At 44.3% G+C, this 17,125-nt stretch overlaps 1 protein-coding gene across 1 annotated transcript in view; it reads right to left on the minus strand.

Moving 5' to 3' along the window:
• LOC126094521 (vacuolar protein sorting-associated protein 45) overlaps window positions 1-17,125 on the minus strand; it is a 125,351-nt gene that overhangs the window by 30,784 nt on the left and 77,442 nt on the right. Inside the window, exons 8-9 of the mRNA XM_049908938.1 lie at window positions 15,117-15,254; window positions 14,877-15,035 (exon numbers count right to left, since the gene is read on the minus strand). Of these exons, the coding sequence (XP_049764895.1) occupies window positions 14,877-15,035; window positions 15,117-15,254 (297 nt within the window). The remainder of the gene's footprint in view (window positions 1-14,876; window positions 15,036-15,116; window positions 15,255-17,125) is intronic.

A 17,125-nucleotide genomic window follows, 5' to 3' on the forward strand; every position in this document is an offset into this window, starting at 1 on the left:
CCGTAAAATTACAAGACAGAGTGGCTATTCAATATTTACATTCAGGAGTGTATGTACATATATTTAGAAGTGACAAAAACATTCCTAGCTTTCAGAACCGCTAGTCCTCCCTCAGAGAGGAAAGAGTGAAAGGCTTGGGAAAGAGGGACAAGCCACCCTTACCACGGACTGAGAGGGGCCCACCCTTTGTGAGGTTGAGGAGAGAGAAATATCTGTGTCTCATTTTTTAATATGTCATTTCCTCGTCTTTCATGTTACTGCTCTCTTCCAACTTAAGAAGTTTTTTATTTACACCTGTTTTTTATTATTTCACTGTTGATTTTCCCTCTTCCCCTGTTCTGTTGCATATTTTATAACCCTAAATTTTGGGCGACTTAAATTCTTAAACTGTCATATGTCTTGAATTCTCTTTTTTCCCCATAGTAAGTAATCTCCAGCTCTGGCGAAAAATAAATTGAATTTGTATCTGATTGTTGTTTTATATTTGAAATACCAATTTTTGGGGAGTCCAAGATCCTGTGAAATAATCTGTAATACTATAACAGTTTTAGTCAACTGAGAAAAACAATTCCAATTTCATGATAGCCATAGTGTTTTCTTTCCTATTAGAACAATAACCAAGATTCCTAATGAGTGAATTTATTACAATGGAATTTTTGTTCATATCATTTATAAAATTTTGAAACAAAATTTTCATTCAAAAATCTAATCAGAATTAATGATTAATGGAAAATCTCATATAAAGATGTGAAACAAATACTAACAAAGAGATAGAGGGGCTGGCCAGTACTTACCTCACCTCAGTACAGCCGATGGATACACAAAACAGAACAGAAAATTTACGTTCCTAGCTTTCGGAACTTTGTCCCTTCATCAGGGAGGAGAGAGGGGAAAAAGGGAAGAAGGGAAAGTGGATTCAGTTACTCACAACCCAGGTTATGAAGCAACAGGGAAAGGTAAACAGGGAGGGTAGCGAGGATGGAGGCATGGTTGTCAGAGGGAAGCCAAAGAGTACTGTGCCAGCTTCAAACCAAAGAGGATGCATAAAGAAGTAAAGAGGTACATAGTAAAAAGATAAACACAACTATGTAGGATGAAAAGATGCGTGAATGGCTAAAGAGGAAAGGGAAAGAGGAGAAGACTGAAGAGTAAATGGGAGTGAGGTTGGTTAACATAGGTTCAGTCCAGGGGGATGGCGGGATGGGAACTTGCACTCCAACACATACTTTCATCCCGCCATCCCCCTGGACTATCTCACAATGCGACTCTACTGTGAACACTTCTTCAGGCACTTGCACCAAGTTCCTGAAATTAGCTCGCCTGTGAGACTTGCAGGAGTAAACTCGCACAAGTTTTTGTTCAAATGTGCTTGCATACATTAGTTGGTAATGGACACATGACATTACAAAGTCAGAGATAAAATGAAAAAATTTAGTTCACATTCATCAGGAAAAGGAAGCAAACCCTCCTGTAATGAGCTCTACCATAATTCTACTTTTGTCTCCTCTGTGTTTATTGAAAGAGATTTTTATGTACCCAGAATACTGTCCACAGAGTGCTAATGTAAAAGTTATATAACATTATCTCAATCTTGAAATAGATGAGTTGGTCAATTGTTAAGAACTTTGATATGGTACTAAAGGCGAAAAAATAAATATAAATTAAATAGCAAAATAAATTGCTGATGAGGAGAGGATGTTATAGTATATAGAAGACTAACAGGTGTATAGTTGTGGAGGAATGAATAAAATTTGCCAGTGATGAATATTAAGATCTGTGAGATCCTTTATTCCGTATCAAAGGTTTATTCATCCTGCAGGTTGAGGAATACATCAAGTGTTGGATGCACGAGGGGGAGGGGGGGGGTGTCTATGGATTAAGACAGTAGATTTATCTCAGGGAGAAAGAGATGCAAATGCACATATTTTAATCTTATAGTTGCTGTTCTCCCTGTTTTCAATCAATTAATATGAATAAGGATGTTGTGGTTTGGAAAAGCACCATACAAAAACCTACAGTACATCTTAACCATGTAATAAAAATTTGTTGGTGGTGTATCTTTAAAGTTGGATTACCTGTTTCGACAAAGGCCTCATGTGAAAAGTTCCAGTCACAAGGGCAGATGCCACCATAGTGCATAGGGTATAGTTAGCAAAAATTGAAAGTGCATACACAGTCTAATTGGGTTAAAACCAATTATATAAAATATTACTAGAACTTGTTGAGCTGCTCCCCAATAACTGTTTCCACGGAAGTGTAGAGGGAGTTTAATTTCAGCTTACAGGTGAACTTGAGCTGCTTTATGCACAGTGACATTATATTATGGTCAAACACCAGTCCTAAAATTCGAAACTTGTGTATCATTTCCAACCATTAGTTATCCATTTATAATTCAGGGTATAGATGGACTGAATTCTGCAGAGGGTGCATGACCCAGGATTTTGTACATGAAAAACTATACCCCTTATTTTGGGTTAATACTCCTGTCTTCTGCATGGTCATTTGAAGATTATGTTTTGCCGACTCTAATGACAAAAAACTATAGCACAAACCAAAGTCTCAGGCATATAAGGCTGACACCACAATTTGGTGGTGGTGGTGGTGGTGGTGGTAGTAGTAGTAGTAGTAGTAGTAGTAGTTGTTGTTGTTGTTGTAGGTATTCTGCCTTACATCAGGTCTTGTCATGGGTTAAGCCTCTTCCACTTTTGTCTGTCCACAGCCAGTCTTTTCATTTCTGAATATTTGTCTCCTTGGACAACTATTCAGAAATGAAAAGACTGGCGATGGGCAGACAAAAGTGGAAGAGGCAATTTGATAAGTCTCACAAATTGGAAGACCATGGGAGGATCATAATCTCCGAGACCTGAATCACCAGCATAAACATGTGAATGCGTCTGCAGTTGGCTCGAAGACCAAATAACAATAATCAAAGATTTATAGAGTGTTCCAATTTTGAGACTACAGACAGTAATGTCTCAGTACTTTAGGATTAAAGTAGACCACTCAATGAAAAGCACAAATGTTAAGTTGTCAATAGGCACACATCAAATGAAGGAAAACTTGCTAGCTTTCAGAGTAATCTTTTGACAACCTACAGTAAAACACACACACACACACACACACACACACACACACACACACACACACACCAGAATGTGTGTGCATGCATCTGTACCCCAGGTATGGTGCCGGCAGACTGAATGATATTTTGCTACAGGTGTGGTGGTTGTGGTGGGGTTAGTGTAGGGTGGAGTATGAAGAGGGGGAGTGGACTGGGGGGAGGCAGGGAGAGGGACTGGTGGCAGGTGGCTAGCAGCTTGGAGGGAGGTCTGTTTGCTGGCTAACAATGAATGAGAGAGGGGTGGCAGGTATAGTTGTAGCAGCCTGTGGGAAGTGGCATATGCTGAAGGTGATGTGGGGACATGAATTGCGGGGGACGAGGTGACAGGACAGAGGAAGGAGGAACTGTTGGGAGGAGGGTATGAGGACTTTGTGTTACTTGTAATTGAGGTCAGGATGTCTATGGAAGTGCAGGATGAGTTGTAATGGTAACTTCGATCTGCGTGGTTCAGAAAAGCTGGGGCCTAAAAGAATGACGCAGATGAGTCGGGTTGTGGTGCAGCCATTGAAATTGAGATACTGTGGTCAGCTGCGTGTGGTGCCATGCCACCAATTGGCCAACTCTGTTCTTGAGGACAGTTTGGTCATGGTCATTCATACTGGTGAACAGGTGATTGGTAGTCATGCCAACATAAAAGGCTGTACTGTGTTGACAGCAGAGTTGGTCACCTTTTCAGATTTCGCCAGTCCCCATCCCTCATGAGTCTAGCACTGCAAAAACAGCTCTCCTTGGCACAGACATCCCTGAACAATCTCTATTTCCCCCTCAAGATACTGTTACTGTACAGTCCTCATTACATACACATCACATCCAAATTAGAAACCTTTGCATTCCAACACCTGGAGAAGCATTCCAGACACCACCTACATAAACTGTCCAACCTGTTGACATCCTACTCCTGCCTTGGGACATCACTATCCATCAACATCCATCATACTGCTCCATTCAGCAGTACTAAACAGTCCTCCAAAGTAGTACGTTCAGTCAACGATTTAACAATTGCAAATTTCAGGGAAAGCCTACAGCAGTTAGACTGGGATGAGGTGTACCATGAATCTGATGCCAATTTAAAATATAATTTATTTCATGACACTATTGTAAATGCATTTGAAAACTGCTTCCCCAAGAAAACAGTTAAATATACTCGTAAGAAACCATGTAACAAATCATGGCTTACTAAGGGTATAAAAATATCTTGTAACCGGAAAAGGGAAATGTATCTGACAGCAAGAAAGAGTAGTGACCCAGAAACTATCAAACATTATAAAAACTACTGTGCTATAATAAGAAAAGTTATTAAAAAATCCAGAAGTATGTGTATCATGTCTGAAATCAGCAACTCTGATAATAAAATTAAAACAATTTGGAATATTATTAAAAGAGAAACAGGCCAACCAAGAGAACAGGAAGACAGTATTACCATCAAATTGAATGAAAACTTTACAAACAAAAAGTCAGAAGTTGAAAATATTTTTAATAATCATTTCCTAAATGTTGTGGATATAGTAGGATCCAGGTGTTCATTAGAAGATGCTAGGCTGTTAATGGAACAGGCCATACCTATGCAATTTGATACAATTGAAATCTCACCCACTTCTCCCTCTGAAATTAGGAAAATAATAAACTTGCTTAAAAGCAAAAACTCACGTGGAATTGATGGCATTTCCAGCAAAATACTAAAAGCTTGTTCTCAACAGATAAGTAAGATTCTCAGCCACCTGTGTAATAGCTCTCTGGAACAGGGCATTTTCCCTGATAGACTGAAATATGCTATTGTTATACCTTTGCACAAAAAAGGGGATAGATCTGATGTCAACAATTACTGTCCAATCTCCCTTCTAACAGCTTTATCCAAAATTTTTGAGAAAGTAATGTATTCAAGAGTAGCTTCACATATCTGTAAAAATGAAGTACTAACAAAATGTCAGTTCGGTTTCCAGAAAGGTTTTTCAACAGAAAATGCCATATATGCTTTCACCAATCAAATTTTGAATGATCTGAATAACTGAACACCACCCATTGGGATTTTTTGTGATCTCTCAAAGGCTTTTGATTGTGTAAATCATGAAATTCTGCTAGACAAGCTCAAGTATTGTGGCATGAGTGGGACAGTGCACAAATGGTTTAATTCATACGTAACTGGAAGAGCGCAGAAAGTTGAAATAAGCAGTTCTCATAATATGCAAATATCAGCACATTCCTCAAACTGGGGGACTATCAAGAATGGGGTTCCACAAGGGTTGATCTTGGGTCCTTTGTTGTTCTTAATATATATTAATGACTTGCCATTCTACATTCATGAAGTGGTTAGTTCTCTTTGCTGATGATACAAGTATAGTAATCACACCTGACAAACAAGAATTAACTGATGAAATTGTCAATAATGTCTTTCAGAAAATTACTAAGTGGTTCCTTGTAAACGGACTCTCATTGAATTTTGATAAGACACAGTACATACAGTTCCGTACAGTAAATGGTATGATGCCATTAATAAATATAGACCTTAATCAGAAGCATATAGCTAAGGTAGAATATTCAAAATTTGTAGGTGTGTCCACTGATGAGAGATTAAATTGGAAGAAACACATTGATGATCTGCTGTAACGTTTGAGTTCAGCTACTTATGCAATAAGGGTCATTACAAATTTTGGTGATAAACATCTTAATAAATTAGCTTACTACACCTATTTTCACTCATTGCTTGCATATGGCATCATATTTTGGGGTAATTCATCACTGAGGAATAAAGTATTTATTGCACAAAAGCGTGTAATCAGAATAATAGCTGGAGTCCACCCAAGATCATCCTGCAGACATTTATTTAAGGATCTAGGGATATTCACAGTAGCTTCTCAGTATATATACTCTCTTATGAAATTTGTATTAACAACCAAACCCAATTCAAAAGTAATAGCAGTGTGCATAACTACAATACTAAGAGAAAGGATGATCTTCACTATTCAAGATTAAATCTAACTTTGGCACAGAAAGGGGTGAATTATACTGCCACTAAAGTCTTTGGTCACTTACCAAATAGTATCAAAAGTCTGACGGATAACCAACAAGTATTTAAGAAGAAATTAAAAGAATTTCTGAATGACAGCTCCTTCTACTTCACAGAGGAATTTTTAGATATAAATTAAGAAAAGAGGGAAGAAAAATAAAAATAAAAAAGTTGTTATATTAACTTAATTATGTTGTTAAATTAACTTAATTATGTCATGTATTGGAAAATTAGACTCGTTCCACATCATTACGAAATATCGTATTCATGATCCATGGGACTAGTATTAATCTAATCTAATCTAATCTCACAGTGAACCCCATTGTCAACCTCTCATAGCACTAAGACTCTACCCAGCTGACCTCTGCAATTTATACACCCTCCAGAACTCCCTTTCAACACCCCTCAACATCCAGAACCCAAGCAAACCCAAAACACTGTTATTAACCTCTCCACCAAAAACCTCAGTCCCACAGATGTTTCAGTCCTATCCGAAAGCCTAACCTTCAGCTCTACTCCCAAATTTAACCACGTTGGACTTGTCAGAGACCTACTCTCCTCCTCCTAATCCCTTTCTCCCGATCCCCACGATGAAAATACTTCCTTGTCTTGTCATCAATCCCTCCAACCAAAACCAACCTAATCCCAACACTGAACGCTCCCTGTCTCTCACAGTTGATACCACCATCCAACTGTGACCTTCCACCACCACCCCTCCCACTTAACCACTCCCTGCCCAGCTTCCAGGTATTCCTTACCTACAACTGGGCCTCACCATCCTTCCCCAGGGCCATTCCTTTTGGCAGAAGGAAGGACAGCCATACACAATTTTAAAACAGATCCAGAACTAATCATTCTCCCTGGGGACATAGGATCCACCACTGTTGTGATGGGTCGCAGTGACTACTTGACGAAGGCCTCTGCCAACTGTCTGACTCTTCCACCAGAGTCATTCAATTCCTGAAGTCCAACATAAGTCCTTCCAAAAGCTTCTCGCCCAAGTCCACCCAAGTCCTAGTTGGGGTAACCAACACGACCCCACGCACTCGCCTTCTACATGCTCCCCAAAACACACAAACCCAATAATCCTGGACACCCTATTGTAGCTGGCAATTGTGCTCCCACTAAAATAATTTCCACCCTTGTAGTCAAACACTTCCAACCAATTGCCCAAAATCTAGCCTCCCACATCAAAGACCTCCAATATCAGCACACCTTTACTTCCCAGATCCATACTCATCACTGTTAATACCACCTCCCAATACACCAACATCCCTCCTCACACAGCCTTGCTGCTATCCAACGCTATCTCTCCCAACTTTCTCCAGATTCCAAACTCATCACCTTATTCCTTATACATTTTAGCAACTATATCCTGACCCACAACTACTTTTCCTTTGAAGGGAAGGTTCACAAACAAATTCACAGCACAGTCATCAGCACTCACATGACACCCTCCTATACCAAGAGGATGACCATTTAGAGGAAACCTTCCCAGCCTCCCATAACTCCCAACCCATAGTATGGTTCAGGTTCACTAATTGTATCTTTATGGTGTGGACACAAGACCCAAACATCCTATCCACATTTCTTCACAATCTCAACACCTTTTCTCCCATCTGCTCCTACTGGTCCTTCTCTACCCAATGTGATACCTTCCTGTACATTGACCTCCATCTCCGTTATGGCTCCATCCTGACCTCTGACCACATTAAACCCACTAACCACCAATATCCCTCCCAAACAGCCTCACCACCCATGTATGACATGTCTGCAGTGGTGAGAACTCCTCTGTCCAGTATGCTGATGGCCACACAAAGACCTTCACAGACAGGCAATACCCCCCCCCCCCCCCCCCAAACACCACCTTAGTCCATTCCTACACCATTCCCACTTCCCACTCCCAATCCCTTGCACAGGGATCATAGCCCTGGGGAGAGACCAAGGTGCAAGACCTGTCCAATCCACCCACCCAGCACTTGCTATTCAAGTCCTATCACAACCTTATCCTACCCCATCAGAAGCTGAGCCATATGTAAAAGCAGCAATGACAAATACACTACTGAATTGTTGTCGAGAACATAGCTGACCACAAAGTTGCACAACATGTTCAAATTCACTGGCTGCTTCACAACCCAAACTGTACGGTTGGTTGGTTTGGGGGATTCAAGAGACCAGACTGTGACAGTCATCGGTCCCTTTTTCCAAATACTAAAAATACCCACAGAGAATAAAAAGAACTTTCAACAGAATAGTAGACAGACGACACAGAACAAGAGAAACGTAGACAAGGACCAGACAAAACGAAATAAAATCACACAGAGTGTGACGGTGGTTGGCCGACCATAGGAACAAAAAAAAAGAGAAGCCAACCACCGAGAGACACATTAAAAACTCAGTTTAAAATCGTAGGCCAAAGGCCCTAATTAACACAAAAAATATAACAAACACTCTAATTAAATGATAAAAAACCCTGCCCGAATAAAACGTAAAACTAAGCATGCCATGGCAGAGTCATCAGTTAAAAGGGCAGGGAGCGTATCAGGCAGCGCAAATGTCTGCCTGACCACAGCTAAAAGGGGACAGGCCAACGAAATGTGGGCCACTGTCAAAGCCGCCACGCAATGACATAGAGAAGCGCCCTCCCGACGCAGTAAATAACTGTGTGTCAGCCGGGTGTGGCCAATGCGGAGCCGACAAAGAACAACTGAATCTCTGTGAGTGGCCCGCATGGATGACCGCCACACATCCGTCGTCGCCTTGATAGGGCGGAGTTTGTTTGGCATGGGCAGACTGCGCCATTCAGTGTCCCAAAGCGATAGAACTTCGCAGCGTAAGACTGCCCGCAAATCAGTCTCCGGGAGGTCAATCTCCAGAGATGACTTACTGGTGGCCTCTTTCGCCAGGCAGTCTACATTTTCATTGCTGGGTATCCCAATGTGGCCGGGGACCCACACAAAGCCCATAGATCGGCCGCAACGGGCAAGAGTATGCAGGGACACCTGGGTAGCCATCACCAGACGAGAACGAGGGAAAACTGGTCAAGAGCTCGTAAACCGCTCAGGGAATCGCTACAGGTTACAAAGGACTCACCTGAGCAGGAGCGGATATACTTGAGGGCTCGAAAGATGGCGACCAGCTCAGCAGTGGAAACTGCTGCAGCCAGCCAGCAATGAACGTTGTTCGGAATGGTCCCCTAGAGTTAGTGCATAGCCGACCCGACCAGCAACCATCGAACCGTCAGTGTATACAATGCCAGAGCCCTGATACGTGGCTAGCATGGAATAAAAGCAGGGGCGGAAGGCCTGCGGAGGGACTGAGTCCTTCGGGCCCTGTGCCAAGTCGAGCCGAAGGCAAGGGCGAGGAACACACCATGGGGGTGTACGCAAAGGGGCCCGGAAAGGAGGTGGAACAGGGAAAACCCCAAGCCTGGAGAGAAACTCCTTGACGCGGACGACGATCGGACAACCCGACCGGGGCCGACGTTCTGGGAGATGGACGACTGACTGCGGGAACAGGAGACGATAATTTGGATGCCCGGGCAAGCTAAAAACATGGGCAGCATAAGCAGCCAGTAATTGTTGGCGTCGTAACCGCAGTGGTGGGACACCTGCCTCCACAAGTATGCTGTCCACAGGGCTGGTCCGGAAAGTACCAGTGGCAAGGCGTATCCCGCTGTGGAGGATTGGGTCCAGCACCCGCAACGTAGATGGGGATGCTGAACCATAAGCCAGGCTCTCATAATCCAGGCGGAACTGGATTAACGCCTGGTAGAGCCATAACAGGGTAGATCGGTCGGCGCCCCAGCTGGTGTGGCTCAAGCATCCCAGAGCATTAAGATGCCACCGACACTTCTGTTTAAGCTGCCGAATATGAGGTAGCCAAGTCAACTGGGCATCAAAAACGACACCCAAAAACCTATGTGACTCTACCACAGCAAGAAGTTCGCCGTGAAGATAAAGCCGCGGCTCTGGGTCAACAATGCGTCGCTGGCAGAAATGTATAACGCAGGTCTTGGCTGCCAAAAACTGGAACCCATGAGCTACAGCCCAAGACTGCGCCTTACGGATAGCGCCCTGTAGCTGACGTTCAGCAGCTGCAATGCCGTGAGAGCTATAGTAAAGGCAGAAGTCGTCAGCACATAGGGAAGCGGAGACAGAATTTCCCACCGCTGCAGCAAGCCCGTTTATTGCAATTAAAAACAGGCAGACACTGAGGACAGATCCCTGTGGTACCCCGTTCTCCTGGATTGGAAGGAACTATGGAAGGCCGCGACTTGCACGCGGAAGGTACGATACGACAGAAAATTTCGGAGAAAGACCGGCAGAGGGCACCGAAGACCCCATCCATGAAGCGTAGAAAGGATGTGATGATGCCATGTCGTATCGTATGCCTTCCGCATGTCGAAAAAGACAGTGATCAGGTGCTGACGGCGGGCAAAGGCAGTACGGATGGCCGACTCCAGGCTCACCAGATTGACGGCGGTGGAGCGGCCTTTATGGAACCCACCCTGAGACAGAGCCAGAAGGCCCCGAGACTCCAGTACCCAAATCAAGTGCTGGCTCACCATCCGTTCAAGCAACTTGCGAAGAACGTTGGTGAGGCTAATGGGATGGTAGCTGTCCACCTCCAAAGGGTTCTTGCCAGGTTTCAGAATGGGGATAACAATACTTTCCCGCCATTGTGATGGAAACTCACCCTCGACCCAGAGACGGTTGTAAAGGTCGAGGAGCCGTCGCTGGCAGTCCACTGAAAGGCGTTTCAGCATCTGACAGTGGATGCGATCTGGTCCAGGAGCGGTATCAGGACAAGCGGCGAGGGCACTGCGAAATTCCCACTCACTGAATGGAACATAGTACGATTCTGGATGGTGGGTGCGAAACGAAAGGCTCATACGTTCCATCTGCTCTTTAATGGAGCGGAAGGCCAGGTGGAAACATACCGCTCCCAGCACTCCTGCTTGCGTAGGCGGATAAGGCGGCGGGCCCGTGCACACAGCCATTTGAAGACGATGAGGTGTTCTATGGAGGGATGTCGCTTGTGACGCTGGAACGCCCGCCGGCGATCTTTAATCGCTTCAGTGATCTCAGGCGCCCACCAAGACACAGTCCTCCGCCGAGGGGACCCAGAAGAACGGGGAATGGCAGATTCTGCGGCAGTAACGATGCTGGTGGTGACTGAGTGAACCACTGCATCAATGTCATCATTAGAGAGAGGCTCAATAGCGGCAATGGAGGAGAACAAGTCCCAGTCAGCCTTATTCATAGCCCATCTGCTGGGGCGCCCCGTAGAGTGACACTGTGGCAGTGACAGAAAGACCGGAAAGTGGTCACTACCACACAGGTCGTCATGCACACTCCATTGGACAGACGGTAAGAGGCTAGGGCTCCAGATTGAAAGGTCAATGGTGGAGTATGTGCCATGCGCCACACTGAAGTGTGTGAAGGCACCATCATTTAAAATCAAAAGATCAAGCTGTGCCAATGAATGCTCAAAGGTGGCGCCTCAATCTGTAGTCACTGACCCACCCCACAGAGGGTTATGGGCATTGAAGTCGCCCAGTAACAAGAAAGGTGGCGGCAATTAGGCTATCAGCGCAGCCAGGACATGCTGCGCGACATCACCATCCGGTGGAAGGTAAAGACTGCATACGGTAACAGCCTGTGGCGTCCACACCCGGACAGCGACAGCCTCTAAAGCTGTTTGTAGAGGGACAGACTCGCTGTGAAGAGAGTGAAGGACATAGATGCAGACGCCACGAGACACCCTTTCATAAGCTGCCCGGTTCTTATTATAACCCCGATAGCCACGGAGGGCGGGGGTTCGCATTGCAGGAAACCAAGTTTCCTGAAGAGCAATGTAGAAGAAAAGGTGAAGGCTGATAAGTTGTCGGAGCTCAGCTAGATGGTGGAAGAAACCGCTGCAGTTCCACTGGAGGATGATATTGTCCATGGCTGAGAAAGGCGTGAAGGGACTGGGAAGGCAGATTACGTCGCTGGGTCACCCGTTGCCTCAAATTGAGCACCTGTGCTAGTACTATCCATGGTGTCTGAGGGACCGGCGAGATCGAGGTCCTCAGCAGACGCCAGAATCACCACCTCGTCCTCAGACGCAGAGCTTGTAGGAAGCGGTGGGACGGTTGCCACCGCAATGTCGTTATTCTTGGGGACTTTCTTCTTTTTCTGCTTCTCTTGCTGTGCCTTTGGTGGTTCAGGCTTGGAGGGCTTCACAGGCTCAGTCTCAGGGATGGACGACGACTGTGAGGCCCTACGACCAGGGACTGGTGGTTGTTTCAACCACTTGCGGGTGTCCGCTTTTCCGCTGGTCGGAACTTGCGAAGGGAGGACCCCAAGGGACCCCTTCTTTGCGAGAGTAGCCGAAGAAGTCTTATTCTTCTCCGGCTGGGAAGGGGGAACTGATGCCCCGATGGTTGGGGGCGGTGTTGCTCCTGAAGTAGATGGAGCAGGAGCAACAGGGTGTGAAGTGCCCCCCCCCCCCCCCCCACAATCAAGGGGGCTGGTGGATTTTGACCAACCACAGATCCAACCGGACGGGACGACACAGGAGATGGGAGAACCGTCGTTGCAGCAGCGGCGTAGGTCGACATCATTGCCACAGGATGGAGCCGCTCATATTTCCACCTAGCCTTGGAGTAAGTCAGGCGGTCCACGGTCTTATATTCCATTGTCTTCCTTTCTTTCTGGAATATCCTACAGTCCGGCGAGCAGGGGGAATGGTGCTCTCTGCAGTTAACACAAATAGGAGGCGGGGCACGTGGAGTATTGGGATGCGAAGGACGTCCACAATCTCGACACGTGATGCCGGAAGTACAGCGGGATGATGTGTCCGAACTTCCAGCATTTAAAACACCGCATTGGAGGGGGAATATATGGCTTTACATCACAACGGTAAACCATCACCTTAACCTTTTCGGGTAAGACATAACCCTCGAAGGCCAAGATGAAGGCACTGGTGGCTACCTGATTACGCCTCGGACCCCGATGGACGCGCCTGACGAAGTGAACACCTCGTCGTTCTAGGTTGGCGCGTAGTTCATCATTGGACTGCAGAAGAAGATCCCTGTGGAAGATAATACCCTGGACCATGTCGAGACTCTTATGGGGCGTGATGCTAACTGAAACATACCCCAACTTGTCACAAGCGAGCAATCTCCGTGACTGGGCAGAGGATGCTGTTTTGATGAGTATTGACCCAGAGGCATTTTGGACAAGCCCTCCACCTCCCCGAACTTGTCCTCTAAATGCTCCACAAAAAACTGAGGCTTGGTTGGCATAAAAGATTCACCATCAACCCGCGTACAGACAAGGTACCGGGGTGAATAATCTCCACTGCTGTCTTTAGCCACGCGTTCCTCCCATGGAGTGGCCAGGGAGGGAAATGATCTTGGATTGTATTGCTTGCCGTTGAGGTTAGACCTTGATCGCTTAGAGACTGCTGGTGGAGGCCCACCAGCGAGAGATGATGTACCACGCTTCATTGTGGGTCATCCGCCCTGATGCCACCCACTCCGACCAGGGGCTCTCCCCACGGGCGCCACCCAGCCGCAGCAAAGACCACCTGGCAGGATGGCCTTTGCCGGGAGTCCCGATGCCCCAGAGGGATAGGCATCTACTCCTCGGCATACGTGGGGTGGTAGCAGCTCAGGCATCAGCAGTGCAATCCCTGTGTAGTCAGGGGGCTACCACCAAGAGGGTACATGACGACCCCACCACAACGGACTGGCTACCGTGCTGGTTGTCGGGTGTCGAATATCCATTAATAAAGGGAGCAAAGATGGAAGTGCAGAATGGAGGGAATGTAGGCTACCCGGAACACATTGCAGCTGATGTGGCCAGAAGCTCAGTGTAAGTCCAACTCCATGACAGTAGCGAATATGCCAGATCTTAGGGCAAGATGGATATAGAATGCACCACGTAAGGCGTCCTTCCCCAAATGGTACGCACTAACGGAAAATTGTGAAATGGAGTGGTCAAACCCCACAGGGGACCATCACGTTAAGGCCGAAACGTTTGAGACTCCTTTTAGTCACCTCTTACGACAGGCAGGAATACCGCAGGCCTATTCTTACCCCCGAACCCACAGGGGGGTCCAAACTGTACGGATCTTGCATTCCACCACCAGCTTCTTTGAACTACACTGGTGGGAGTTATCCTAACAACACATCTTCCTCTCCTGTAATCATCTTGACCTCAATATCAGGTAACCCACTGTCACCGCACCATCCACCCAACAGTCCCCCTTCCTCCATCCCATCATCCCCTTCTAATTCATATCTCCAGATCACCTTCAGTATGTGCTGCTTCCCATCCTCTGCTACAACTATAACTTCCACCTCTCCCTCACACATTGGCAGCAGGCAAACCAGCCTCCCTCTGAACCACAAGCCACCTACACCCAAAACCCTTTCCCTGCTTCCCACCTCCCTCTACCACCCCACATGACACTAACCCCAAAACACTAATCCCTCTGCTGCAAAATACATTGCCAACATCAGTCTAGCCAGCACTACGTAGCAGCACAGGTAGGGGTGTGTGTGTGTGTGTGTGTGTGTGTGTGTGTGTGTGTGTGTGTGTGTGTGTGTGTGTGTGTGCGCGCGCGCGTGTGGGTGTGCTTGTCACAGAATAGCTCCGAAAGCTAGGAAGTTTTCCATCTTTTGTGTCTGCCTATTGAGTATTTACATTCTACAAGAACTTCCCTACAACATTTATACCACATAACATAATATCTCACCTCTATTAACTCATCTGGAACACGACGTTTTCTCAGTTCAACCACAAGCCCATTTATATCATTGTTGGCATGTTTCTCATAGCGTAAAGCATATAACATCACTAGACGAGCTGCATCAAAATCTCTTACTCCACCACTGTCAATCAGTCTTCGTATTCTCTTAAAATAAACAGAACATAAAATAAATTTAATATAAACTATCTGAAAATGTAACTGTTAAATATTCAATCCTTTTCATACTTGCAGCTGCTGGGAATGTTCATTCTGGCAAGCCAACTCTTGCTCAAGTTCTGATACCTCCAACAGGTTATGACGGCTAACCAAAGATGACAGCTCACCCACTACTGTGACATGTTTGGTAACGGTTCCAGACATTTTCTGAAACAAATCAATATACAAACATTTAACACAAACAATGAAAAACTAAATGCTACTATGTTATCTTTCAGTCACATACAACAATATACTACTACTACAAAGAACAAGATTACAATGAATGAATATTGTGCAGTACTCATGATACATATTATCCAAAAGTAGAGTATGATTACATTTCTTAGCACAATGCGGGAAAGAGCATACATCCTGACCCTTATCCTCTTCTTTTTACTTTCCCTTTCTCCTTATATTTCACTGCTTTTCAAAGGAGAAGAAATCTTGGAATTTCATTTGAAATCAAAAGACGTCACACTCCAAATCAACCATCACAATGCTAACCCATCATTTACTGATTTCTCTACACACTATACATTTAGCTGCAATGTTGGTGTTTCTCAGTTGCTCTTTACTTCATCGGGGAGAGGGGTGGGGAGAACAGGAGACATCAAGTACAATCAACTGTCCCAAGTATAATTTGTTGTGAAATGGCAGAGCACAGAGGCAGTCTAGATTAGATTAGATTAGATTAGATTAATACTAGTTCCATGGATCATGAATACGATATTTCGTAATGACGTGGAACGAGTCAAATTTTCCAATACATGACATAATTAAGTTAATTTAGCAACATACTTAAGTTAATATAACAACTTTTTTTATTTTTTGTGTTTTTGTATTTTATGTTTTTACTTTTTTTAATAATTTTTTTGTTTGTTTTTTTTTTCTTTTCTTTCTTAATTTATATCTAAAAATTCCTCTATGTAGTAGAAGGAGTTGTCGTTCAGAAATTCTTTTAATTTCTTCTTAAATACTTGTTGGTTATCTGTCAGACTTTTGATACTGTTTGGTAAGTGACCAAAGACTTTAGTGGCAGTATAATTCACCCCTTTCTGTGCCAAAGTTAGATTTAATCTTGAATAGTGAAGATCATCCTTTCTCCTAGTATTGTAGTTATGCACACTGCTATTACTTTTGAATTGAGTTTGGTTGTTAATAACAAATTTCATAAGAGAGTATATATACTGAGAAGCTACTGTGAATATCCCTAGATCCTTAAATAAATGTCTGCAGGATGATCTTGGGTGGACTCCAGCTATTATTCTGATTACATGCTTTTGTGCAATAAATACTTTATTCCTCAGTGACGAATGTCATATGAAAGCAACGAGTGAAAATAGGTGTAGTAAGGTAATTTACTAAGATGTTTATCACCAAAATTTGCAATCCCTTATTGCATAAGTAGCTGAACTCAAACATTTCAGCAGATCATCAATGTGTTTCTTCCAATTTAATCTCTCATCAATGGACACACCTACAAATTTGGAATATTCTACCCTAGCTATATGCTTCTGATTAAGGTCTATATTTATTAATGGTGTCATACCATTCACTGTATGGAACTGTATGTACTGTGTCTTATCAAAATTCAGTGAGAGTCCATTTACAAGGAACCACTTAGTAATCTTCTGAAAGACAGTATTGACAATTTCATCAGTTAATTCTTGTTTGTCAGGTGTGATTACTATACTTGTATCATCAGCAAAGAGAACTAACCACTTCATGAATGTAGAATGGCAAGTCATTAATATATATTAAGAACAACAAAGGACCCAAGACCAACCCTTATGGAACCCCATTCTTGATAGTTCCCCAGTGTGAGGAATGTGCTGATATTTGCATATTATGAGAACTGCTTATTTCAACTTTCTGCACTCTTCCAGTTACGTATGAATTAAACCATTTGTGCACTGTCCCACTCATGCCACAATACTTGAGCTTGTCTAGCAGAATTTCATGATTTACACAATCAAAAGCCTTTGAGAGATCACAAAAGATCCCAATGGGTGGTGTTCGGTTATTCAAATCATTCA

Source organism: Schistocerca cancellata, chromosome 8 (genome assembly GCF_023864275.1).
Source record: "Schistocerca cancellata isolate TAMUIC-IGC-003103 chromosome 8, iqSchCanc2.1, whole genome shotgun sequence".
NCBI classification, from domain to species: Eukaryota; Metazoa; Arthropoda; class Insecta; order Orthoptera; family Acrididae; genus Schistocerca; species Schistocerca cancellata.